The sequence below is a fragment of the Thermobia domestica genome, chromosome 13, assembly GCF_964235325.1.
Source record: "Thermobia domestica chromosome 13, izTheDome1.hap1.1, whole genome shotgun sequence".
Taxonomy (NCBI): Eukaryota; Metazoa; Arthropoda; class Insecta; order Zygentoma; family Lepismatidae; genus Thermobia; species Thermobia domestica.
The window spans coordinates 138,922,715-138,950,234 of record NC_137466.1 but is presented as its reverse complement, the minus strand read 5'-3'; the positions used below and the strand labels follow the sequence as shown (position 1 = coordinate 138,950,234).

General features: G+C 37.4%; 1 protein-coding gene across 1 annotated transcript; it reads left to right on the top strand.

The window, feature by feature from the left end:
- The first annotated feature begins 1,917 nt into the window (after positions 1 to 1,917).
- Positions 1,918 to 4,170, top strand: LOC145667777 (uncharacterized). Its single transcript, XM_081735216.1, has one exon. It carries the CDS (start codon positions 1,918 to 1,920, stop codon positions 4,168 to 4,170), a length of 2,253 nt encoding a protein of 750 aa, XP_081591342.1.
- Positions 4,171 to 27,520: the final 23,350 nt, after the last annotated feature.

Below are 27,520 nucleotides of genomic sequence, written 5' to 3'. Positions count from 1 at the left end.
TTATTTATCAACATTTTCAAATGCATGTGAATTTTGTAATAGCCAGCATCCCTTATATTCTTGTTCGTCTTTTGTGAATGCGGCACACAGCCAAAAGTTAGAGTGCATTCGTAAAAATAAATTATGCATGAATTGTTTGAAAAGTAATCATTTTTTGAAGAATTGTAAATCGAGAGGTTGTAAAAAGTGTTCCAAAAAGCACAATACATTATTGCATGTAGACGTAACAAAGGACAAATCAGTGCGGTTTCCAAGTGTAAGCAATGCCGCGGGGCAAGAGCGTAGTAACAACTCAGATTCCAGTGAAAATTTAGGGCAAGTATCATATTGTGCATTAAAGGCTAGGCCTAACGCAAGAGTGTTGTTATCTACTGCAATAGTAAAAGTAAGGGATAACAAGGGAAATTTGGTTCCTTGTCGCGCGCTTCTAGACAGTGCTAGTCAGACCAATTTCATAACAGAGAATTTGGTGCAACAATTGAACATCAAACGGTATAGACAGTATACTCCAATTCAAGGTATAAATCAATCAATATCTAATACAAAGTACTCTGTAGATATTTGTGTCCATTCATGTGTTAACACATTTTCATTGAATATAAGTTGTTCAGTTCTCCCTCACATTACAAGTAAACTACCGGAAGAAAGAATTAATTATGACGATTGGAACATTCCCAAGGACATTGTTCTAGCAGATCCCACTTTTAATACGCCTGGAGACATAGATATTCTTTTAGGTGCGGAAGTATTCTACATAATTATGAAGTCAGGACACAAAACGCGGCCAGGTGATTTTCCAGTGCTTCAGGAGACAGAATTGGGATGGATCGTGGCAGGACGCATTCCTCAAGAACGTGACCCCATATTCCATTAAGAACATGTTTTGTGAAGACAAACATAGATCTACAGCAACAACTTCAAAAATTCTGGGAACTAGAAGAAATTACTGTTACACCTAGATCAAGCGAAGAGCTTGCATGTGAGCGACATTTCGTTCAGAACACAACAAGAGATCATACAGGGCGTTTCACTGTACGATTGCCTTTGCTTGAAGACCGTACAGTTTTAGGCGATTCTTATCAGCAGGCATTGGTTAGATTAAAGCAATTGGAGAGAAGATTCGATCAACACCCGAACTTTGAAGCTAAATATACAGAATTCATGCAAGAATATGAAGATCTTGTTCACATGGTAAGGATAGATGAGAGTAAAAAGGAGGACGTCAGCGTTGCATACTATTTGCCACATCATGCAGTTTTTAAGCCCACAAGCTCTACAACAAAGCTCCGTGTAGTGTTTGATGCTTCAGCAAAATCTGACAGCGAAAAAAGCCTCAACGACATTCTCTTAGTTGGTCCTACAATACAGCAAGATTTGTTTTCTATCATTTTGCGCTTTAGAACTCATTCGGTGGTATTCACTGCAGATATCGCTAAGATGTATCGCATGGTAAATGTTCATCCAGAAGACACGCCATTACAACGTATATTGTGGAGAAGATCTAGAAATGATGCGATTCAAGTTTTTGAGTTGAAAACACTAACGTATGGTACGGTATGTGCTTCATTTGTGGCCACAAGATGCCTACAGCAATTAGCAGACGAAGAAGAGCATAATTATCCTGTAGCAGCAGAAATATTACGTCGAGATTTCTATATTGACGATGTTTGTAGTGGCATGAGCAACATACAGCAAGCTCTAGAGGTCCAGAAGCAATTGATAGAGTTACTGGGAAAGGGAGGTTTTATACTTAGGAAATGGTGTTCGAATGATCCAAGGTTATTGGAATCCATCTCCCCAGAGCTTCGAGAAGTGCAGCGTCCAATCCAGTTCCTTGAGGGCCAAGGCGTCAAGGCATTAGGATTATCATGACATCCAGACAAGGATATATTTCTCGTTGAAAGCAAGACGTCAACAATGAAGGTTCAAGAGTGCATTACTAAACGCCAGGTTGCTTCAATCATTGCCTCTATATTCGATCCATTAGGAATAATTTCACCAGTTGTCATTTCATACAAAATATTTTTGCAAGAATTGTGGCGGCAAAAGGTTCAATGGAACGACAATATACCAATGGAATTAGCAAAGAAATGGACTCAATTATACAAACAGCTTCCATTAATCAATCAGATTAAATTCGACAGATATGTACTCGTTGAAGGAAACATAGCGGAGATTCAGATCCATGGTTTTTCAGATGCTTCTCAAAGAGCATATGGAGCTTGCATTTATATGCGATCGATCAATCAACAAGGAGAAACATCAGTTAAGTTATTATGTGCTAAATCACGTGTGGCCCCAGTCAAGAAAATCACTCTCCCACGTCTGGAGTTATGCGCAGCAGTTGTTTTGGCAAAGTTAGTTCACAAGATTTTACCAATTTTAAAATTGAACATAAGTAGCGTCCATTTATGGACCGACTCCCAAATCGTGTTGGCATGGCTAGCTTCTCCGTGCAACAAATGGAAACCTTTCGTGGCCAACAGAGTAGCTCAAATTCAAGACTTAACTGACGTTAGCTGTTGGAAACATGTAACTTCTTCAGACAACCCTGGAGATTTGATTTCAAGAGGAATAGATGCAGTTTCCATAAAGGACAATTCATTATGGTGGCACGGTCCACAATGGCTTTCTAGTTTAGAATCTAATTGGTCAGTCACAAGTAAGGATTCACTGCAACCAGATCAAGTTCCAGAGAGTAAGGGAACCATAACATTGACAGTCACTTTAGACAATTTGTGCAACGGAACCATAACAAGATTCTCAAAATTGTCAAGGTTAGTTAGGACAATAGCATATTGTAGACGTTTTGTTCATAACATCAGACACAAGCAAAACAAACTAACAGAAGGTCTTTCAGTACAAGAACTCCACACAGCGCTCCATGTTTGCATCAAATGGACACAAGAAATTGGGTTTCACAGCGAATTACAGCATCTTCGTAATGGAAACATTGTTCCGTCAAGAAGTAAATTGAACAATTTACATCCATTTTTAGATAGTGAAGGCATGATCCGAGTTGGAGGAAGATTGGAGAATAGTCAACTTCCGTTTGACGCCAAACATCAAATAGTTCTGCCTTCAAATCAACACTTAACAAAACTTATAGTTGAAGCAGAACACTTAAGATTACTTCATGCTGGACCCCAATTATTAATATCATCACTACGCCAGAAATATTGGATCATCAGGTGCAAACAGGTGGTAAAACAAGTGATCCATCATTGCTTCACGTGTTTCAAGTTAAAGGCCAGTGGTTCAAAACAACTTATGGAACAGTTGCCAGCAGCTCGTGTGCAGCAAGCCAGACCATTCCTAAACGTAGGCGTGGACTATGCTGGAGCGTTTTACATAAAATCAGGAGCAGTTAGAAATAGATCTGTACGTAAGGCATATGTTGCGTTATTTGTTTGTTTATCCACCAAGGCAATACATCTGGAATTGGTAACAGATCTTAGTGCGCAGTCATTCATAGCAGCTTTACGCAGATTCATAGCCAGACGAGGAAGATGTCTCAATATATACAGCGACAACGGCACAAATTTCGTTGGAGCCAACAACGAATTGAAAGAATTATATCAGCTGTTTTCATCAGATCCTTTTAGTTCTCAAGTTCATGATTTTACATCGACCGAAGGAATTCAGTGGCACTTCATACCACCAAATTCGCCGCATTTTGGAGGACTATGGGAAGCCGGTATAAAATCAATGAAATACCATCTACTTCGTATTACAAAAGGTGCAGTGTTAACATATGAAGAGTTTGCAACATTACTCACACAGATTGAGGCCTGTCTCAACTCTCGACCACTTACAGTGCTATCAAGTGAGCCTAACGACATCAGTGTTCTCACCCCTGGACATTTTTTAATTGGAGAAGCACTTACAGGTTTAGCAGAGCCTAACCTCACCGATCTACCACACAACCGCTTATCTCGTTGGCAGAAGATACAACTAAAACAACACATTTGGAAGAGATGGTCCCGAGATTATTTACATGGTCTTCAACAACGCTTTAAGATAACTTCACCGCAACACAATCTCAAGGTCGGAGATGTAGTTTTGCTGATTGAAGACAACGTTCCTGCATTGCAGTGGAAATTGGGCATCATTGAAAAAGGATTTCTTAGTTCGTGTAGTGACGGTTCGTACTACAACTGGAACATATAAACGTTCCATCAACAAACTAGTTGCATTACCATATAACAAGGATTAGAATTGAGATTTGAGTAATAAAAAAATAAGTACAGTTGTAATATTGCTTCAAGTTTTGTTTGTTTCGTTTTTTATATGTATCATTTTGTTTTATTTGGTCAGACCTTAGCTGACCAACAGGGGGAGTATGTTTGGGATTATTTGTGTATTTAACAGTGTGTGTGCCTTTAGCTGGCAACAGTGTTCAAGTTGCTTAACGCTTTTCTATTGTTTGGTGAAGAGTGTGTGAGTGTGGCAGCAAGAGCATACAGTTTTGGTGGACCATATATCATGGTCGAACATCATACAATATAGCACAAACAGTAAGCCATCGAATTACAATCATTTACAACTAAAGACCTTGTGAACATGTTTATTCTCGTGTATTATTTTTCTGTGCAAACTGAAATTGTAATCTTAAATACAGTGAATTTATATTGGGTTGCATTCATGTGGTGTACGAATCAAGCCTTACAGTCCACTAGTATGAACATTGTTTTTAGCATTGTCATTGTACTTGAGTGAAGTTACAAATATATACATTCATATTGTACACTAGGGAAGGAAAGGATGTATAGAAAGTTGATCTGCTAACTAATAAGGGAAATGTATACAAAGACAGGAAAATTTACGATAGAAGCTAAGGTGACAAGAGGAATTAAAAAGGATATAAAAATTTGAATAATGTATATGAAGGTAAATTTCATTTAAATAGAAGGGAGCAAGGGAGCATATAGAAACTACAGATGGAATTGAGCCTAAATGAGCGAATTACAATTTAAGGAAGATGGAAAGAATACATTGAGGAGTGGAATGATAGCAAGAATAGGCTGTACATTTTAGACGTTAAAACTGTAAATGAAGTAAACGAGGATGGTTCATCGGACAAGTTAAAAAACATACAGTGAAATGAACAACAAAAAGTAGATACAGTAGAAACTCAATTAACCGTCACCCTCGGGACCGGGACCATGACGGTTAAGCGAATAGACGGATAACAGAAATATCGTTATAAACCTCTACAGTAAGTAGATTTAAAAGGTTCTGGGAGAAATAAATATCCTTATACAAGTGAATAATACATGTTTATACTGTATTTAAATTACTGTACTGTACTTACATACAAGAGTAACACTGAACTGGTACTGAAATAACCACACATTTAAAAATAATCTGTCATCTTCTTCTGCTTCTTCGAACGCCGAGCTTTTTGTGCGGCAATGTTGCGTATTCTCCTAAGAAGAAGTATCTGCGTGGCATTCGCTTCCTCTTGTCTCTCAAACCAGTCGATGCACTGGGTTAACATTTTTTCGGCTTCAGAGTGGCTAGTGGCTGGTCGTTGCTCAGTTTCAGGTTCTTCATCCCCGTTGTCAGCTTCGTCATTGGCCTGCAGAACATTAGATACAGTATAATTTCGTTGTCACTCAAAAGTTGAAAACCTCCATCCATTTTATCGCATTCTAACCAGGTTGTTATTTCTTCTGTCGTTAAAGTTTCACTGTCCAATCCGTTATTGCAAAGTTGCACAATTTCCTCAACACTAACCGTATCATCAGTAGGAAGTTCAGGTTCAGGCCAAAGCTTATTCCACCCATTTTTCAGAGTTGAATCTTTAAGATCCGCCCACGCACTGGCAAGATTAAATATAGCATCTTTAATGTTGTAGGTTTTCCAAAATTCCTTAACTGTCGTTGCATCGTCAGATGACAGCAAACTTTCAATGAAATTTCTTCTGTACCGACGTTTCATGTTTTCAATGATCCCCTGGTCCATAGGTTGAATGAGGGGAGTTGTGTTGGCTGGAAGGGAGAGACACGTTATTTTACCATCGTCACTTTTAAGTTCATCAAAGGGATGTGATGGAGCGTTGTCCATAATGAGAAGTGCTTCCTGCGGCAACTTCAACTTGGCGAGATGAGCTCTAACTTTCGGTACAAACACTTTGTGAAACCATTCTGAAAAAATGGTTTGGTCCATCCAAGCGGTTTTTTTTGTGAATAATAGTTCACAGAAAGAGCATTCAAATGTAAGATTTTAAATGCGCGTTTTTTTTTTTTTTTTGATTTACCAATCACTGCTAAGGGTAACCTATGCTTGCCAGTTGCATTCGCACAGACCATTGCAGTGATGCGATCTTTCTGGACCTTAAAGCCTGGTGCTGTCTTTTTTGAAAGTGATGTCAGTGTCTTTTGCGGCAAAGCTTCCCAGTTGAGCCCGGTTTCGTCGCAGTGGTACACTTGTTCTCTCACAAGTTTAAGAGCAGTAATTTTTGCCTGAAACTCTTCTCTGAAGTCTTCTATGACTGCGCTGTTTGAACTAAGTTTCTCGCCACTTATGTCCAGTTTTCGAATGCCGTGACGAAACTTAAATTTATCAAGCCAACTCATGCTAGCTTTAAAGTTAGAATCCCTATCTAACTTTTTATTAAGTTCGATTGCTTTTGTCATTATAATTGGCCCTGAAATTGGGATTCCTTGACTTCGAGCTTGAATAAACCACTGATATACAGCATTGTCGAGTTCTTCATATCTAGCAGGTTTCATAGTTTTACGAGTTTTTACATCTCCATCGGTACTCTGCATTTTTGACACATGCTGCTCAATCTTTTTGGCATCCCGTTTTATGCCATTGACGGTCGTTCTACCAACACCATAAATCAGCGCGATACTTGTTGCAGTTTCGCCCTTCCTCAAACGTTTAATAATTTCGAGTTTTTGGTCAAGTCCTAACACGACTCGTTTTCGCTTTTCAGCCATCTTCCAACCATAACAACCAACAGTAAGTTGATAAGGAGTATGTACACTCTGTACGCTTTGTAACAGTACTCGTACTGTACACACTAAATATGCGTGCCAACTCAAGGTGTCAAGTGAAACTGACAATAACTGATGAGTTACCTAAACAGTAGGAGTGGAGCGGGGCCTACGAAAGGGTGGGGGTGGGGATTTTCCGCGTTCAATAACAATGGACAGTCGCGTTTAATAACAAGGGACTAAAAAATAGTCATGATGTCAGAGAAAATTAAACTTTAATTTATACAAAGAATTTTCAATTTTACTTGAAATTTATGGAACGTATCTAATCAGCAATTCTCTTAAGAAAATCTTAGACACAAACCTCCAGTTTACTAACTTTTATATCTCTTATTCCATTGTATACCTGTACTAGCTAATCCTATTGGAGATGACGTCTCGCTCTCCGCTTGTTCCAAGGGCAATCCCGCTCCAGATAGTAATGCACCAGAGTAATGCATTTTGGTGCAATGCTGCCGCAAGCCGGACCGGCGTTGGAAAAAGCGGAAATCAAGCAATATCTCCTTTTTTAAAAATTGATTTTTATAAATATCCATTACAACTTATAATGATTGAACAGGACCAGAGTAAACCGTATTCCTTTCATATTACACTAATATAGGTTCGTCTTGAAAATAATTCATAACAGTTTGGAATTTAATTTCTGGCATCTTGAATGTTTCAAGTCCATGCTTTTCTCCATAAGGGTTTCAGTACTGTACCAAATTTTTGTGTGGAAACTAACATGACCGGAAGTGACGCATGACTATTTCAGTCCATTTCGCTTACACTTTATTCCGTGCTCTGCACGGCGCACGGCGTTAATTACGGCACATTTAAAGTACAGTACTGTCCGGAGCAGTGACGGATAACAGAGAGTGACGGTTAATCGAGTTTCTACTGTAATATACATTTTGAGTTTATTAAGAATACAGAAGAAGAAGGAAAATCAAGAATTGGAAATTTGCAATCAAATTAAGGGTGTCATCATAAGACTTCTTTTAGAGAATTAAGGTTTTGTTAGCTAAAAAATCTAAATATATGAGGACTATAAAATTAAATTGCTGCAAATGGGTTTAAGGTGGATCACTAGGTGTTTCCAATGCTGTGCTAAACGCTGCTTGTATAGTGTGGCATTGCCAGATAGTGTCGAGTGTTTACTGATGCCAGATAATAAAGGAAATTATCTGAAATTCTGCTTGGATACTTACTGGAGAAATTGATTTTCGACCTTTGCCGGAATTCACAGCTAAGTCTTGCTTCCCGAACTGTAAGGCTAGAATCCAGGAATTTTATTATTGTAACTATCACAGTAAGCGTACAAATTTGGCAACACCACATTATGGCGTTCTGCTCAAGTTTCTTCTCAAAATGTATTTCCTTAAATGTAAATTAATATTTAAATAAAATATGAAACATAACACGAAAAACGGTCAAACAATATATCTATTTCGTAATAAGATTGTTACTTTAACATACTTTACATGTACAAATAAACATTTCATAAAAAAGAGCACTTCTAGTAAGATATAACAGCAAGTGCCATCTTGTATGCTCATTGTAAAACGAATCAAGTATTTTCTTTTAATTATCACCTTTTTCGATATCAGAAGACACAACTAAATGAATCAGTGTCCTGTGTTGTAGCTGAAACGTAACTCTATCTTATAGTACAATATTTACAATATGTGACGTTTCATTGCTCAGTAGTTAAGGGAATGAGCTAAAATATGTACTGACTTCCGGGTGATGATCCACCTTAAGATCACTGAGTAGGAATGTTAAGTTGAAGAAATTATCTAAGAACCATATTATACATAAACTAAATTTCCTTTTGGGGGGGGGAGCAGGTAGCCTACCAGTGATGAAAAAATTATGATGAATTGTGTTGGTAAAGGGAGAAAGAGGGGATCCCGTTAGTAAAGTAGATTCCAGTCCACACATAATATCCACTTAACTTTAGTTGGGGTCTACTACATAGTATTCTAGTCGTTCCCGTCCTCCCATGCCAGAGACGCCCATGGTTGTATAGTACTCACGAGTGCGAATTCTTACATGCATGTTTGGCGTTTTGTGTTCTTTGTTGATATTTACAGAACAGGAAGACAATATGTGCTTTCGTACAGAAGACAAGACATGTTATGCAATTTAACATACTTATATCGGTTCGGAAAGATGTGTTTACCTAGGAAGGATGTAGAGAGCACTACTGTGTGCTGATTATTATTCTTTACAGAACAAAAAGGAGATACAAGAGAAAATGTTACGTGTGTAGTGTGTAATTAAATGCATGTGGGAATGATTATTTTGTTCTGCACAATGAGAAAAGCTGTGGTCGTCAAGTTGTTATTGGATTTCTTCAGCATTTCGGACGAAGCGCCAACAAGGGAAGAACGTAGTGTTCAAACAGATTAAAAAACAGCCTTTTGAAGAAGAGGTTGTAGTTCAAGAGTTTACCTCTTTTATAGTAGACAAGGAGGGCAGCCATAATGAGGAAATAGTGATTTCGGCGATAATCCAATGTTACAATCAGACTTAAAGATCGAAGTCAACCATTAATGGGTTGTAACGAAAGCAGTAGTTATTCGTATGTTTCATCACCACCAAGAAAGGAGCCGACAAAATTCTTTGAGGAGCACTTGGCTGATGCATACAAACTCTGGGCAAAACAGCCAAGAGGACATGATTCTCTCCAGTTATGTCCCCATGCTTCAATATTTCACCCCGTGTAAAATTCACAATTGTTAAGGCAAACAAAAGAAAGATTAAGAATAAAGCGGTCTTGAAAATAATTTGAGAAGAGGCTCAAAACTCCTTGCAAACACAATAAATCTTACAAGATGGAATTAATAAAGAAGTGAGTGATCATTTCATCGCAATAAGACAACAACATTGCATTATCCATGACAGAAATACTAATATGGGCACTAAATGTTAAACCAAAACTTGACCTGAATAACACCTTATTGTTTAAAGTTAAGTCAAAACTTTCAAGAGAATAAACAATATAATATCTCGTAAGGTAACACAAAGTAAGCAAGCGATTAGCTAGTGATGAGTCTGATGTACACTCAAGTCCAAAATGATTGTCGCATATCTATAACTGTTTTCTTGTAAGAATATAATTTGATAATTGATTTTGCAGGGTACGTTCTATACTGATACTATGTGTATAATCGGGAAATGTATATTTGTGGTAAATTTCATAGGAAAAGAATTATAAATACGAAAATTAGAATGAGTAAAATAAAATGTTGCTAAATGGACAAGAAAGTTTTATTTTCGTTTTATTGTTCTTATTTACTGCTCTTTTGGCATGAAATTTGCCACATGCATGTCTTTGCCGATTATACACATACTAGCATTATAAGAAATAACGGGCGAATTCGTTATCAAATTATATTCCTACAACAACATATTTATAGACATGCGACAATAATTTTGGACATGAATGTACAACAGAAAGCCATACAATTTGTGAATTACGTTAAGGAGTTCATTCAAGAGCGCAAATTGTTTATAGATCAATGGAAGAACACGTAAGGGAAACGTGTTTTTCATTTAAGGGAAATAATATAATCTTTGGTGCAATGGGTTCAGTTGTAACAACGTATTCATATATGATAGTCCCAATTCTTGTGATGGATAGTACGTTACATTCACACATGTATGATCTCGTCTCGGAGCCCAGTGGATATGTGGCGGCCATGACACATGACTTGCCGAATGTGAAAGCATATACAAGCAAGTCAACGAACATGACAAAATGAGATTTACAAGTATTCCTGGAGCAGCTTTTATGGCCCAATTTACACGGTAGAAAAGGCAATCTCCTGATGGTGGACTCCTAGACAACAAACTAGGAGGATGCTCTTTATAGTGAAACAGTACTTGAAGCTGTTGAATACTATAAGAAGTTGATCCCGGATAAATGTACAGATCTGATACAACCAGATGATGTTTTCGTTTGTCGTCTATTCGAAACTATGGTAAAGTACATCATCGATACATATGTGGTAAATAGTACCATACAAAGTTAATAGTTGTGGCATCAAGATAATTTTCTCCGCATTCAGTCGTTTGTATATTCCGAGTTTTCAGCCAATCGATTTCAAAATTTGCTCCGATTTTCTGCTTTTCAAGTGAAGATATGCCTGTAAGCATCCAGGACCGTTTCAAACTTCGAATATTGCTTCGAAAATGAACTTGCAGAAGTATGTTTCAAGGAAGACTGTGACCAGCTTACCTTCATACGGTGTGCTCATTGCAAGCAGAGTTGGGCAAAATCAATTGAAATCAATTGCAATTGATCAATCAATTGAAAGTAATTGCTGTGAAAATTAATTGCAATTGATTTCAATTGCAATTGAATTCAATTTGTAATTGACAATTAATTTCAATTGTAATGGAATTCAATCATAAAATTTGCAATTAAATTTTCGTCAATTGTTAATTGTTAATTGGTCACCAGGCAATTGAAACATTTAATTGTTAATTGTCAATCGCAAAGAGTATAATTGAAACATTTAATTGTTAATTGCAATTGACAATTGAAACTTGTAATTGTTAATTGTTAATTGCAATTGAAATCAGCAATTAAAACAGCAGATAAGAAGATGTGTGTATATTGTGTTGTCCACTTGTTACTGTTTTACATATTTAAAATAAGGTACTTATAAGAAATGCTGGATAACTACCATCCTTTCGCCCCCCTGGGAAGAAAGCTGTGATACTAAGTACTTTTTTAAATATATTATGTTTATGGCTCTATCCTCTTCGAAAGAACTCTATATGCCCGTCATGCATACAATAGGGATGGGCGCGAGGGAGTTCGAGCGAGTTTTCTTTAAAACTCGACTCGACTCGAAGCAGACATCTTTGAGCTCGAATCGAGAACTCGGCTCGAAAAATTTCCCCCAACTCGACTCTAATTCGGATCGAGTTTCGAGTAGAGTCGAGCCAAAACGAGCCAATTTGAGCTAAATCCTTTGTGTGGTTCAAAGTAGTACTCTCTTCAAGTATCCTAACTAACTAACTAACTAACTCTATGGCCTATGGAACCCGGAGGTTCAGTGCCGCGTTCACAAAAGCTCTCCACTGACTTCTATCCTTAGCTAATTGGATCCAGTTTCTACTTTGTATTCCTATCTCTGCGAGATCCATCTTAATATTATCCTCCCATCTGCGCCTAGGTCTTCCTAATGGTCGTTTTCCTATGGGTCTACCAGTCAAGACTTTGAAAGCGTTTCTACTTTCTTCCATTCTAGCTACATGACCTGCCCACCTAAGCCTCCTAGACTTGACGATCCTAACAATGTTGGGTAAACCGTATAAACTATGTAGTTCCTCGTTATGAAGCTTCCGCCATTCCCCATTCTCGTTCCTCTTGGGTCCGAATATTCTTCTCAGGATCCTGTTCTCAAATACTTTCAGTCTATGTTCTTCCGTCAGAGTAAGCGACCATGTTTCGCAACCATACAGAACAACAGGCATGATTATCGTTTTATATATTTTAAGCTTCAAATTCCTCGACAGAATTCGCGACGACAAGAGATTTTGAACCGAATAGTAACACGAATTCCCTGCTTTTAGTCGACATTTAATTTCTTCGTGAATATGATTTTCGTCTGTTAATATTGATCCTAAATATTTGAAAGTATCCACTTTATCAAAAGTATTATTTAATATTTTAACGCCTCCATAATTTGCCGTATTACGGTCCCGACGCACTTCCATGTATTTAGTTTTCTCTGCATTTACTTCTAAACCCATGTCCCTGCAAGCGTTTAATAATATCTCTGCATTTATTTCTACTGTTCTCCTATCATCCCCTATTAAATTTACATCATCAGCATATGCCATAACCTGGTGAATGCCGTTCAACTCTAGGCCCTGGTTGCTATCTTTGATTTTCCTTATGGCGTATTCCAGCACAAAGTTAAATAATAATGGCGACAACGCATCTCCTTGTTTCAGGCCATTTTCGACGTGGAAGCTCGTGGACAAAAATTTTCCTACCCGGACTTTACTTTGGGATTCATTTAAACATATCTTAATCAATCTAATTAGCTTTCTCGGTATTCCAAGCTCTGTAAGAACGTTGTATAATGTTTCTCTCCTAACCGAGTCGTAAGCCTTTCTAAAATCAATAAATAGTTGATGTACCGGGGTATTGTATTCCCACATCTTTTCGAGTATTTGGCGAATGGTAAATATTTGGTCGATAGTTGATCGATTTCGTCTAAATCCGCACTGATAATCTCCAAGAATTTCATCTGCGTATGGGGTCAATCTTGCTAACAGAATATTTGAAAGGATTTTATAGGATGTTGACAGAAGAGAAATGCCTCGATAATTATTACAGTCAGTTTTGTCGCCTTTCTTGTGAATTGGAACAATGATTGACTCTTTCCACTCTTGTGGCAATTCTTCCTTGTTCCAGATAAGGAGAATGAGTTTGTGTATCTTGTTCCACAATTTTTCGCCTCCAGCTAAAATTAACTCAGCCGGAATTTCATCTACACCCGGAGATTTGTGTTTCTTTAATTTCTTTATAGCGGCTTCCACTTCTATTCGATTGGGTTCTGGAATATAGGGTTCTGCGGTGTGTATCTCCTTTTCTCCACGCACATTAGTTTTTGGCTGCGTGTTCAGCAGATCGTCAAAGAAATCTTTCCATCTATTTAAGAGGCTATCCGTATCAGTGAGAACTGTTCCGTCAGATTTCTTTAATATATAAGCACGAGGTTGATAGCCTTTCTTAAATTCGCTGATCCCCTTATACATGTCCCGAATATTTTTATTTTTACTATTATCTTCAAGTTCCTTAATTTTAGCTTTCAAAAAATCCCGTTTCTTTGTTCTAAAAGTTTTGGAAGTTTCCCGCCTGATATCTGCGAAATTTTGTGTAGTTATTTCATTCGGATTTTGTAGCCACCGTAATTTTGCCTGTTTTCTCTTCTCTACTAGTTTAATGCATTCTTGGTCGAACCATGGTTTGTTCCTACATATTTCCGCGTGTCCCAGTTTTTCTATTGCTGAACTTTTAATGCTATCTCTAATTTCAATCCAAGTATCCTCAACACTAGTGCACTCCGAGTCTTCTAAAACCGAGAATCTATTCGAAACTTCAATCTGGTATTCCTCTCTTACCTGGCTCTCTTCTAATTTCTTTAAATTAAATCTCTCCGTTTTCGGACATTGAGTATTACCTTTATTCAACGATAATCTCTCCCGTATTATCGCTGCTACCAGGTAGTGATCAGTGTCACAATCAGCCCCTCTAAACGACCGGACGTCAATTATGCTAGATTGTCTTCTTCTATCTACTAAAACGTGATCAATTTGATTATGTGTTTTTCCGTCTGGTGATGTCCAAGTGTATTTATGAACGTCGCGATGTGGGAATTTTGTACTCTTCACGATTAGATTTTTGGATGTTGCAAAGTTCACGAGTCTAACACCGTTGTCATTACTTTCCTTATGCAAACTTTCGTTTCCTATGATCGGTTTGAAAATATCCTCTCGTCCTACCTTCGCATTGAAATCCCCTAATAGAATCTTCATATGGTATCGCGGGAGTTGGTCAAATATCCGTTCCACTTCTTCGTAAAAACTATCTTTTATATCGTCACCCTTATCTTCAATTGGAGCATGTACATTTAAAACAATAATATCACACCACCGTCCCTTAAGAGTAATAAAAGAAAGTCTGTCAGTAACAAATTCAACCCGTTTAATTGCTGGTAATATTCGTTTGTGAACGAAAAACCCTGTTCCTAACTGGTGATTTTTATTTCCTTCCCCGTAAAAGAACGTAAAATTTCCGGAATTCTCAGATCCATTTCCTTCCCACCTAACTTCCTGAACTCCTACTAAGTCCATCCTGTATTTCTCTAACTCACTCGTTACAAATTTTAACGCGCCTGCCCTATAAAGACTTCTAATATTCCATGTTCCAAATCTCATGTCCATTTTCTTTTGCTGATGTCGTGCCAAGTTATCAGTCCTTGTCCGAGGCTTTTGTGAATGTTTCTGAACAAGTACCTTTTTTTACAGGATGAGGGTGTTAGCCTTACCCAAACCCCCAAGCTGGAGAACCACTCCTAGTCGTCTGTCCGCGACTGCTTATTCAGTATATTCGCAGCTAACCTCTATATCTAGAGGCCTTCTCCTCGATCCGCAACCTGAGGACGCGCCATGCCGTGGTGATAGGAACCCACGTTATCAAGTATCCTACATAGACAATATAATTACCAATGATCCTACTACTACTACTACAATAACTAATTATTATTATAACACCGTGTATAAACATGGAATATAGGCGGTTTGTATCTGAATATTAAAAATTAGTTGACTGTCGATCTCGGTCGTCAAAAAATCTTCAGGAGGTAAGGACATCGGTCATGAGGTTCTAGGTTTGAGTTCAAGTGGAGCAAGTATTCGGGCTCGAGCCAGAAATTGTTAAAAGTTATAGCACTCCAGCCAAACATGTTCAAAACTGCTCAACCCGGGTTTAGGGTTGTCAACGACTCAAGCGGCTCGCTCACGGTTCATTCACTTATCGAGCCGAACCGAGAAGTGAGCCGGGCCAACAGCTCACCCAACCGAGCGAGCTCGAGTTGATGGCTCACACGAGCCCAACCGAACCGATCTGATTGCTAGAACCAACCGAGCCGGTTCGAGCCGTCGGGTCAGATGAGCTGACTCGAACCCAGCCTATGGACTTCTTTCAACGGAGCTGGTTCGAGCCATTGGCTCCAATCGAGCCGAGTCGCTGGGTCATCCCAACCAAGCCAGCTAAAGTGTTCGCTCAGTTGAACCGAGCCGAGCCGGTTGACATCACTATCCCGGTTGGACTTCTGCTTTGGCTGAAAAATTGGACCGTGCAGTTCTCAGCCTTGATGGTAAGAACCACAGTATATACTTATATTGATGCTCACGGTGTCATTAACTTGTTCCACCACCAACGAATTTCAAGGTACTTTGTTTTGCATCTTTTGTGCGTGTTTTGTGTCCTTTGTGCGCCAATTCCCGCATTTTGTGTGTCACCGGTCAAAATGGGCCTACAAATATGGCGGAACAAGTTATTGCTGTTTCGCCACCAATGAATTTCGAGGTCGTTTCCTTCACATCGTTTTGTGCTGTTTTGTGCGTCTACTTCCACGTTTTGTGCGTCATGGGAAGTGAGTTAAAATGAGTCCCCAATGTGGGACGAAAATGACTCACTGTTCCGCCACCAACGAATTTCGAGGTCGCTTCTTTCACATCGTTTAGTGCCAGTTTCTTGCCGTTTTGAGCGCGTATTTTCACGTTTTGTGGAAGTGGGTCAAAATGGGCTTCCAAGATGGGACAAAAATGACCAAGAGTTCCGCCACTATCGAATTTCGAGGTCGTTAATTTCACATCACGTACCCTTTTGTGTGCCTATTTCGGCGTTTTGTGCGTTACCAGAAGTGTGTCAAAATGAGCCTCCAAAGTGTGACGAAAATGACCCACTGTTCACCACTATCGAATTTCTAGGTCGTTTCTTTCGCATCGTTTAGTTCCTATTTTTTTTTTAAAAAAAAGTTTTCTGTGCCTACTTCCTGGTCTTCTGCGTCACCAGGAGTGAGTTAAACGGGCCTTCAAATTGGGAGTTAAATGACTCACTGCTCCGCCATTACCGAATTTCGAGGTCGTTTCTTTCGCATTAACTAGTGCCTGTTTTGTGCCCCTATTTCCACGTTTTGTGCGTCAGCAGAAGTGTGTGAAGTTGGGCCTCCAAGGTGTGACGAAAATGACCCACTGTTCTGACGCTATCGAATTTCTAGGTCGTTTCTTTCGCATCGTTTAGTGCTTTTTTATTTAAAAAATGTTTTCTGTACCTATTCCTCGTCTTGTGCATCACCAGAGGTGACTTAAACGGGCCTTTAAAGTGGGAGTTAAATGCCTCACTGTTCCGTTACTATCGAATTTCGAGGTCGTTTCTTTCGCATCGTTTAGTGTCTGCTTTGTACGTTTTGCGCGTCACCGGAAGTTGGTCAAAATGGACCTACGAATATAACGAAACAAGTTAATGCTGTTCCGCCACCAACGAATTTGGAGGACGTTTCCTTCACATCGTTTAGTGTGTATTTTGTACCGTTCTGTTCGCCTACTTCCACGTTTTGAGCATGGAAGCGTCAAAATGGTCCATCAAGGTGTAATAAAAAAGAGCCATTTTTCCGCCACTATCGAATTTGGAGGTCCTTTCTTTCGCATCGTATAATGCCTGTTTTGTACCGTTTTGTGCTCCTATTTCCACTTTAGTGCGACAATGAAAATGGGTAAAAATGACCTACAAGTATAGCGGAATAACTTAATGCTGTTCCGTCACCATCGAATGTCGAGGTCGTTTCCTTCACATTTTTTGTGCGTGATTTGTGTCGCTTTGTGCATAAGTGGAAGTGAGTCAAAATGGGCCTTGAAAGTGGGATGAATATGTCTTTTCTGACATATTTGTAGGTCCTCTTTGCCTTACTTTCGGTGGCGCACAAAACGTGAAAATATGCGCAGAAACGGTACAAAACATGCACTAAACAATGCGAAAGAAGCGACCTCGAAATTCGATATTGGGACAGTGGGTGTTATTATAACATAACTTTGAATGTTATAATAACTTCATCTCCCCATTCAAAGGTATTGGTTATTCTAGTCTTGTACAGTGTGTATCATATGTATGCCACATAGATACTGACCCATGCACATTTGCCTATTTTTTCACTATGAGGTACACTTGCAAGCAAAATGAAAAAAAATATATGTTGTTAGGAACCCTCTCAAGACAAAACTGGCAAAAAATTGCGGGTGTCTCAGTTAGTCTTCCATTAATTTTTTTTGAAAATTTCAAAAAATATTTGACCAATTTTTAACCCCAAAACATTTCCAAAAAATATTTTTCGACTTTTCTCTTGTTGAGAACACTAACATCTTTTATTTATGCTAATCGGTTCATCCGTTCAGGGCAAAAAAAAAATCAATTTTCCTCCTCCCTCCTCCTAACACCCCTCCAAAAGCACTTGGGGGCTGAAACTTTTGGAAACTGGGTTTCTCATAAATGTTAATCGATACTGTAAATTTGGTGCAGATATGCTTGGGGGCAGTTTTCACATGCTTATTCCGCTAGGCCCTTTATCTCAAAAAGTTGAAATCCTAAAAGGGTTAAATGAGGAAGGCGAGACGTTGCATTGGCAAAATTGCCAAGGTATTCGAAGCGGACGTTTGCTACGATCTTCTTACGTGTTGTGTGCAAAATACAAGTTGCGACAGGAAAAGAGCAACTCCGTCCTTGTTCATTGTTTCGTCAGTGTGTAACAGACCTCAATACAGTACCCCTGCTGCTGTTCCTGATTATAACTGTACAGTGCAGTATTCGGTAATTGTTCTTGGCGTATGCTTTATGCTTTTTTTTAAGTGTGCTACAGTGAAGATTTGAAAAGGGTGATAAACGAAAAAGAAAAGTTGTAGTGACTATGGAGGAAAAATTACGCAACTAAACTCCGGCCTATCCGGGATTTTTGTTATTCGCCTCCCATTTCACATTAGGCCGGATACTCGGAATCACTGTATTATTATTAAGTTACCTACTTACGATACAGGTACATTACCTTATATTTACACGCTAATCACGAAAAAGCTAAATTTCAATAGGCCCTATTTCGAATTCCTGAAACTGTGGATGGTGGTTCTTAGCAGCGTAAAGAAAGCTACGCGTACAGAATCTAAAAGTGCATATTTCATCAATTTTCAATAGGTACACAGGGTATTCCCTACAGCGTGTAATTCTCAGATATGCTCTCAATAGATTTTCAGATATATCCTGATTTCAAGTGGTCTCCAAAGTAGACAGGAGGTAAGCCTTGACAACAATGGACATCCAATGCTTTGGAGGGAAGTCGAAAGTGTTAGGAACTGGCAGCTCCATGTTCTTTTGTATTCAGAATAACGTGTGATGCGATGTATTTCGTCAAGGTATATTTCACGTTTTCTTCAGGTATAAGCGTGAAAGAAAACTTTGCGTCATGCATTTTTCCGAGTACAAGAGACCGTGTTGCTGACGATCCTTAACACTTCCAACATAGCGCCAAAGGATTCCGTGTTTACTGCTATCAAGACTTATCGTTTGCCTACTTTGGACCGATCATAAAGTCAGAGCATATCTCAAAACTAGATTGATGGTATGTCTGGGAATTTCATCCTGCAGAAATAATCTTATTGGAAAATTAATTTCATAAATGCCAATAAACAGTTCATTACATATTCTACATCGAAATATTAATTTAGCTATAATCTAGTTTCTGGTTGGCCTCAAGTTTTACCTTCTAGATCAGTCACTTCATTCCAGTCGGCACATATAGTGATGAACACGTCGAAAATTGCTCATCGACGTCGAAATGTTTTGGTCGAAACCACGTCATGAACGTTGTATTCTGATGGTGGAAATGACGAGCTAACGTCGCGTTTTAACACGTAGATCCAACCTAATTCTAGCCGTTGAATCGATGTGTTAAAACACGACATAAGCCCGTCATTTTTACCATCGGAATTTTTGTTGAAATGACGTGATCTGTACGTATTTTTGACTTTGTCATTTTTACGTCGACAATTTCGACGTTAAACAACTCAACGAACGACGTTATTTTGACCGTAGTGACCGAATTTCCATAAAGCCATCCCTTTTCAGTCAACTTCTGAAAATTATCATAACGATAGCTTGCGATAAAAATGACAAACGATAAGGCGAAAATCCCCGTTGTCGTGTAATAAGTTTCCCATCCTTCCTGTTCCTTCTAATGACTACGAGATGCGTTGCTAAAAATGTCAAAGGAGAATTTTCTTGTTAGAATGACAAGGCTAACAATTTCTTAGATTTGAATAGTTTGCTCTGGAACTGTTATCCATACAGCTCTCTTTATCTTTCTTTTTTATTTTGTATAGTTTCAGATGGCTCTTGTACTATCAAAAGAACGGAAAAGAGGCCTATGGGATGGTGGAAATTTACAAATAGCCCTGCAAAGGGTTAAACTTGGAGAAATGTCATTAAGGCATGCAGCGACGCAGTTCAAAATACCCCGGAGAACTTTGAGAAGATACTATGCTCAAGGAAAAGGGAAAAAATGTGCCGTAGGACGTAAGACTACATTATCCCTTGATCAGAAAAGAGAACTGTGTTCCCGGATAAAGAGACTGGCTGAAATTGGTTATCCACTGACATCAAAAGCTATCTGTCTATGCGTGTACAAGTTTTGTTTGCAAAACAATATTCCAAATCAGTTTTCTGCTGCTAACAAATCGGCTGGTAGAAAATGGATGCGCAGCTTTCTCAAACGTAACCCTGACATCAGTATCAGGAAAGCTCAAAATTTAAATCCAGGTCGTGCCCAGAAGCTGAATAAAAGTATAGTTAGTGACCATTGTAGAAAGTTGAATCAAATTATGCTTCATTTGGATATTATGGGGAAACCTGAACGAATCTATAATATGGACGAGAGAGGCTGTCGTCTAACATTACATAAATCCCCATCAGTTATACCTAAGAAAGGAGCAAAACGAGTTAACACAGTAGCTCCTGAGCACGCTGAAAGTGTGACTATCGTAGCATGTGGTAATGCAACTGGGGCTGTCATTCCTCCAATGATCTTGTATAAAGGACAGAGGATGAAGACAGAGTTCATTGATGGGCTACCACCTTCATCTATCTGTCAGATGACTCCAAAAGGGTCAGTGACCACGAATGCTTTCGTGAATTGGATTCACCACTTCGCGCGGCACAAGACAACTGGTCCATGCTTACCCATTTTTCGATGGGGCAAAATGCCATTTGGATTACGAAATTGTCGACGTAGCCTCTCAGCATGATGTCACTCTTTACTGTCTTCCAGCTAATACTTCGCACGAATCACAGCCATTTGATAAATCAGTTTTCAGATCTTTTGAAGTAAACTGGGATCAAGAGATATTAGATATTGGGAGAACTATGCAGATAGGAATTTTACGAAACAAAGATTCGGGGGAATCTTCAGTAAAGTGTGGGACAAAGCTGCTACTCCAGCAAATGTAAAATCAAGATTTGCTACAATAGGAATCTTCCCATTTGATGAGAGCATTATCCCAGACATAGCATTTGCACTTAGTACAGTTACAGAAAAACCTGTATCAGAGACTACATGTGAAATTGTCACCGGTCATCCACCTTCTGAGCAGGATGTTGCGAATACATCTGTTTCCAACGCAAATTCTACTACCCGAATTTTAGAAACAGAAGAAGATAACCCGGACATAAACTTTGTCTTAAGTGAGAATTCTAATGATGGTGATGAAGGAAGTCCATCATTCACCGATCTTCTTACCACTCCAAAGAAAAAGGCGCTTCGTTGTATCAGGAAACCTTCAGTCAATTCAAAGGCCATTATTTTACGAAAAGAGCTGTTTCTTAAGGAAGCTAGGAATTCCAATGCGAAGAATAAGGAGATTAAAAGAAGTACAAAGGAATTGTCATCACGTTCAAAAGGGTCAAAATTCCAGGAGCGTGCTTCAAATAGTCCTGATGAACCGACACCGGGTTGTTCGAAGTCTTCTGAATCTTGGTATTGTCACGTTTGTGAGGAACACAGGGTTGTAGACATGCGTCTTTGTGCGTCGTGTGGCAAATACGTTCATGAAGAGTGTGTTGGACTCACCGCTCAAGATCGTGGACCATTCCTTTGTCCTTCATGTGACATGTGAATTCGTTGCTAGTGATCCATGAATTCTTTGGTAGTTTTACACTTCGTGACTACAAATATTGACAACCTAAATATTGGTAAAGCAAGTGAAAAGTAAAAAAGCGAAAAAGCATCCAAGTTAATTTCAATAGGTTTGTTTTCAATAGGCTTGTTAAAACATTATTTCAAAAACAGTTTTTGGAAAGAGCTATTTGAAGTTTTTTCCGCATTTTCAGTTTTTGATATCCACTAGGGTTCGAGACACCTTGTGGTACTCATATTTTTCATATCATACTCACTTATGCTTTTTCTCGTTTCTTAACATAGTAGAATCCACTTCTTTCCATATCAAGGATTGATATTCTAATATTAACTGGTATTAACGCAGTGTTCTCAATATCTCAATTTTACCTCTTTTGGATTTTGTAGTTTTCTCCCTGTATCCTTTTATTTCTAGTTAATATTGCTCGCACTTTGCACTTGTTTTCACTTTATGATAGCTTTTTCATTGAACAGTTTTGCAATAAACTTATGTATCAACACAATATATTCTTGTTTGTTTTGTGCTGGACCATGTTGGGAATAACCTGTGGGCCATATTGGGAATACCGTGTTCACAAATTGGCCTACATGCAACATTTTAGTTTTCTAAGTATTACTGTTTTATACGCTATTTCTGAGAAACAAACTATTTTGTTTAATTTAGGCAAATAGTCACCCAATTTGATAAGTCACTCAACTAGGACGGAAAACCATAAACGAAGTTAAGGTGGGCCATATTCGACCCCCCTACCATATATATTTTAAAATTTGTCAATTATAATTAAGTTTAACTTTTAAAACTGATTGTTTTTTTTTAAATAGATAGGTAGTTTTCTATTTCAGTGAATTTTTCTTGTCTAAGCGTTCTGGTACCAGGTGACTTCTGTATTGTTATTTAAGTATGAAAGTTAAGGAAGTGTTTCAGAAAGTTATAGCGTATACAACTAAACAATATTAAAATATCTCCTTACTGTAGTTTGTAATCCAGAAAGATTTGATGCAGTTTTCAGTCTGTTTTGTTGCTTAAATGCTGGCAATTTAAATATTAATAATGAGTTTTACTGTATATCGGTCAATTAAATTACCAGACTGTTATTATATATTTGTTTATATATTCAACAGTTATGGTTTTCTTATGGTTTTTTTCTAATATCATTTATATAAATATCAATTACGAGATTAATTTCCCCTGAATATTATCTGTTTCCTAGAGATCTATTACCTGGATGAGGAATTGTAACAAGATACTCAGGATTGTCTTATAGTAATTTCACTGCTAATTTGTTTTATGTATCTGTTTTCTATATTTCTTAGAAATTGTTAGAAATCAGAATGATTTGAAACAATAGTGGAATTATTTTATAAAGAAAATAGAGAAAATAATTATATGATCAAAGGACGACAGTCTATAATACTTAAATGGTATGAAATATTTCTACTGATTGAAATTACTACTTTCTACTCATGAAGATACTACATAGTCTTATCCGAGTGTTTTGTCTGAAAACAAGTTTAATTCTATTTAGATGAATGAAATAAATTGATAAAACAGCGACGGTGTGGCCAGAAAGGTGTATGGTAAACTAAACATTAGAGAGATGGATGAAGAAAATTAGGTTTAAGAGTGCTATATATATATATATATATATATATATATATATACACTAGAACTTACCAATTGTAACCTCTCTTATTATAAACATTGGTCCGAATATAAGCCGCATCCTAACATTTGGAGAATCGGAAAAAATAATGATATGTAAATAAGCCGAGGGAAAACTAAATAACACTAATCATTTCCTGGCAGTTTCAGGGAGGTGTGTACATATTTTATCACAAATACAGTACTTACAAAACAGTTTCATTACTGAAAAATAAGGTTAGAATTATGTGTTATTCCTACTTTAAAGCTAGCTTGTTATCTACCTACATTCACCTCCATCGCTATTGTCACTACCTACTTCTTCACTTTTACTTTTTTCTTCTCCATCTTCTCACAATACATTGTTCCTGCAACATCCAATGGTTGGACAATCATCATCATTTGGAACCCTTGATGATGCTCTCTGATGATATTGTTAAAACATGAAGGTAGAATGCATTGACACAGAAGTGTAACTAATAGCTTCCTCTTCTTACCAGATGACGTGAATGCTGTTTTCGTAAATGATATTTGAACAACCTGTTCACTACGACATCAAGGACTTGCAATTTTGAGTTCATGTCACCATGCATGATGATAAGCTTAGTTTGCTTTTCACTTCTGGTGTGGTATTACTTGTAAAGCATTCAACACTAACATGGCCTTATTGGCAAGTAGAGCTCTTTGACTGTAGTTCCAAACGACAAAAACCGGTTGTAAAAAGAAATGAAAATATACAATTGAGGTCGTCATTTCTGAAATATATAATTGACTTGGTCGTTAACAATGTAATGATGATGTCGTGTACTAAATCATTAAAAAATATTGTAAAACAAAATTAACTTCCAATGAAAATCGTTGATTATATTTTTATTTATTTATTTATTTTTTAAAGAATTATTCTCTTCGTTTTTATTAATCATCCGAATTCCGAAGATTTTATTTAATATAAGTTAAAAGACCGTGCATTGTAATACACGAAGGAAACGACTCAATTATATTTCTTCATTAAAAGGTTAGAAGAGGAAAATATAAAAATTTGATACGTTTTTAAAATGGATTCCCTGACATTTTTGTATGTACTTTTGCTTTCGGTTTGCAGCAACAAAAATCACACTATGGTGATTCTGTAATCACTGAGGATATGGGGGTTTAGTCGGATAGTTTTGAAAGTAAGGATTTTACTGCATAGTTTTGGATATATTATGGTTTGTAAGTACGTCGCGGTAATCTGCTAACCTACTTTATCTCAGACATGCACTTAGTAGATGTTAGTACAATAAAGACACAAATACTTCACACAAAGAAAACCCATATTCATGGACTTCGGCAATATACCCTTTATATTTCATACAAAAAATTTAAATTAAAAAAAATATGGCAGCAAATACGCAAGTCGGGTAGTTACTAATCCGGGAAACAACGAAGTACATCGCTGCATCGAACGATACACTAAACAAATGTATCATACATCGTCACAGATACATACATATAGATACATACATATAAAGTATCAACATCTTTATAAATAAGAGTATTCAGTCGCTCTCCTGTCGTATGCCCAGTTTATACAAATTTTCAAACCTATTATTCAAACATTAATTATATAATTCCCGACCAGAAAACGAGTAAACGTGGGGAATCTATACATTGCGTACTTCGAAAATACTCTCACATCTCAAATGAAAGTTAGAAGGTCTATTTATGGTTTATATAGAAAACAAACACACACACAAAATCTATTTCAAGAGAAATGTAACATTCCCAATAATATGATACAGTATTACAGATCATCATCTCAGAAATACGATACTACAATGTACACTAATAAAATAAATTTTGTGGGCCCACAATTGACAAAACAATAGAAATTTCACCTCTGAGTTAGGTTATCGAAATTTAAATGTTATGAACGAAGCCATCAGTGGGACTCGAAATTTTGAAAGCTGAAAACTTAATACGTCCAACTCGGAGACTAATGTGGGTTGGTCAATATTACTAGTTTAAAAGAATAGAGAGTCACAAAAATCATCGGTCTGACTACACGATCACCACCATTACCGATGAAGAAAGAGAGAAGCCACTGACTATGAAAATGAACGTCCCCTTGACATAGTACGAGGGTGTTTGATCCACAAGAATATTACTCTCAATATTCAGTATGAAGAAAATGATTTTCAAAATATTACCCCGGAAATCAAAAGCATTAAGACTAACCTGATCATCTTAAAACTTCAAAAAGGGGAGGGGAAGGTGATAACTAAAATTCAAGAGGTAAGAGTGAAACAAAAGCTAGAAGAAATAGAACAAAGGCGTATAAAGAGAAGATAAACAGAAGAAACACGCCACTAAAGATGATATTCGGACCTGAAAAAAACTTACGACAAGCGTCGATTTTCAAGCAAAACATTATATCCATTGGTCGAAACGTTTTGGGTCTCTCAATATATATGGCCACCTGGGGAATCCCTTGGAACCAAGGTGCAAGTCCGTGCCCTCTAGATAGGACCGTACAAAGAAAAAGCATTATGAAATCTCCACCTATTCACCGTATTCCCGCTCAACACGAAGATATACTGGGGAGAATGGATAGCAGCACCTTAATTTTGAAATTTCTATAGCAACAAAAATTGTCCAACGCCACAATGCAGTGAAGAAGAAAATTTAGGATAAGATAAAGAGAAAATAGTTTAAAGAGAAGAAAGAGTCAAAATATCAAAAAGGGAATAGCCAAAAATCTAAATAATCTAAATAAGTAATAATTTCGTACTAGCAAGTTGGTATAGGTCAAAACTTCGCTAGAGCTTCCAAACTACTCCAAGGTGCGGAGCCCTGGACGTCAGGTTCCAAATAATTCTGCTATTAGAAATACAAATAATAATACAAGGGGTTGAGGAATGGCGTCTGATACGGGAAGGTACCGTAAATAAAAATAAAAGTAAATTGTTCACTATAGCCTGTCCTACACCAATCCCTAAATTGAAATCCAATCAAGTTCGATTAATAAAAACTGGAACACTCAAGAGAAAGAGGAAAAATCTCAGAAGAGGAGCGACGACCGAAAATCTATACCACATAGATCATTTTGTTTATTATACATAACTATTCCAGCTATTCAATGATTTTTATCAGTTACATATAATATCCCGAATTTACTTCATCGAGATCAAATAAAGTATTTGTAATTATTATACTATGTGCGTCGACAAGTCTGAAAAATGCCATTACATATCCTCATTCAAATACCTAACTTGTCTAAACTACAGACGCGTATACGCTCAGAATGACAGAAAACTCGGTAGTTGTTCGCCATACCAGCACGTTATTTATAACTAATCACAATAATTCCATTCGTGAGGCTATTAAATTTTATGTAATCACGAAATTAATCTCGTGATTAGATTAATTTTACTTGCATCACGAACTAAATTCACTTCAATATCTACATAATGGTTTTATACGCATATAATAATATAAGAGGTGCTACATAAATTCGCGCACTGAATAACATCTTACACAGAGATGAAATATTGCCGCACTAAATAAATTATCACATTGTCAATAAATATGTCTTCACTCATTCGACACTCACTAAACTACATACTACCTCATGTATCTAACTATACATAAACATATATATATATATATATATATATATATATATATATATATATATATATAAATGTGAAACGTAATAGGAACCTACGCATACTGAACTGAATGTCTATTGCAAGTTATCATATTGTATTAGGCTCTTGTGAGGAAAAAAAGGTGAAGTAAACGATCAAAATTACGTACTAAAAAATACATTTTTCAGAATCGAATTATACCGGAAGTGATTTTCTAGGTCCTTTCTATGGGAAAAAGACCTCCAAAAACAATTTGTTTAACCCGTTACTCTTTAGTAAACGAGGAGCAAATAAGCAGGAGTTCCCTAAAAGAATCTACACACGCATAATGAAAATCAAGTTAAGGAAAAAATGTATAAAATGTTATCACAATGTATACTGCCATTCCTTAATTCCACATCAGTTACTAAACTATACAACTAGACAGGTTACCGAAATTTAGGTTAAATTTTAAAAAAAGGGGGGGATCATTGGGCAAGAATCTCTGAAAATTTT

Coding starts and splice junctions, on each gene's coding strand:
- LOC145667777 (XM_081735216.1), top strand. CDS start 1,918: ATGAAGGTTCAAGAGTGCATTACTAAACGCCAGGTTGCTTCAATCATT.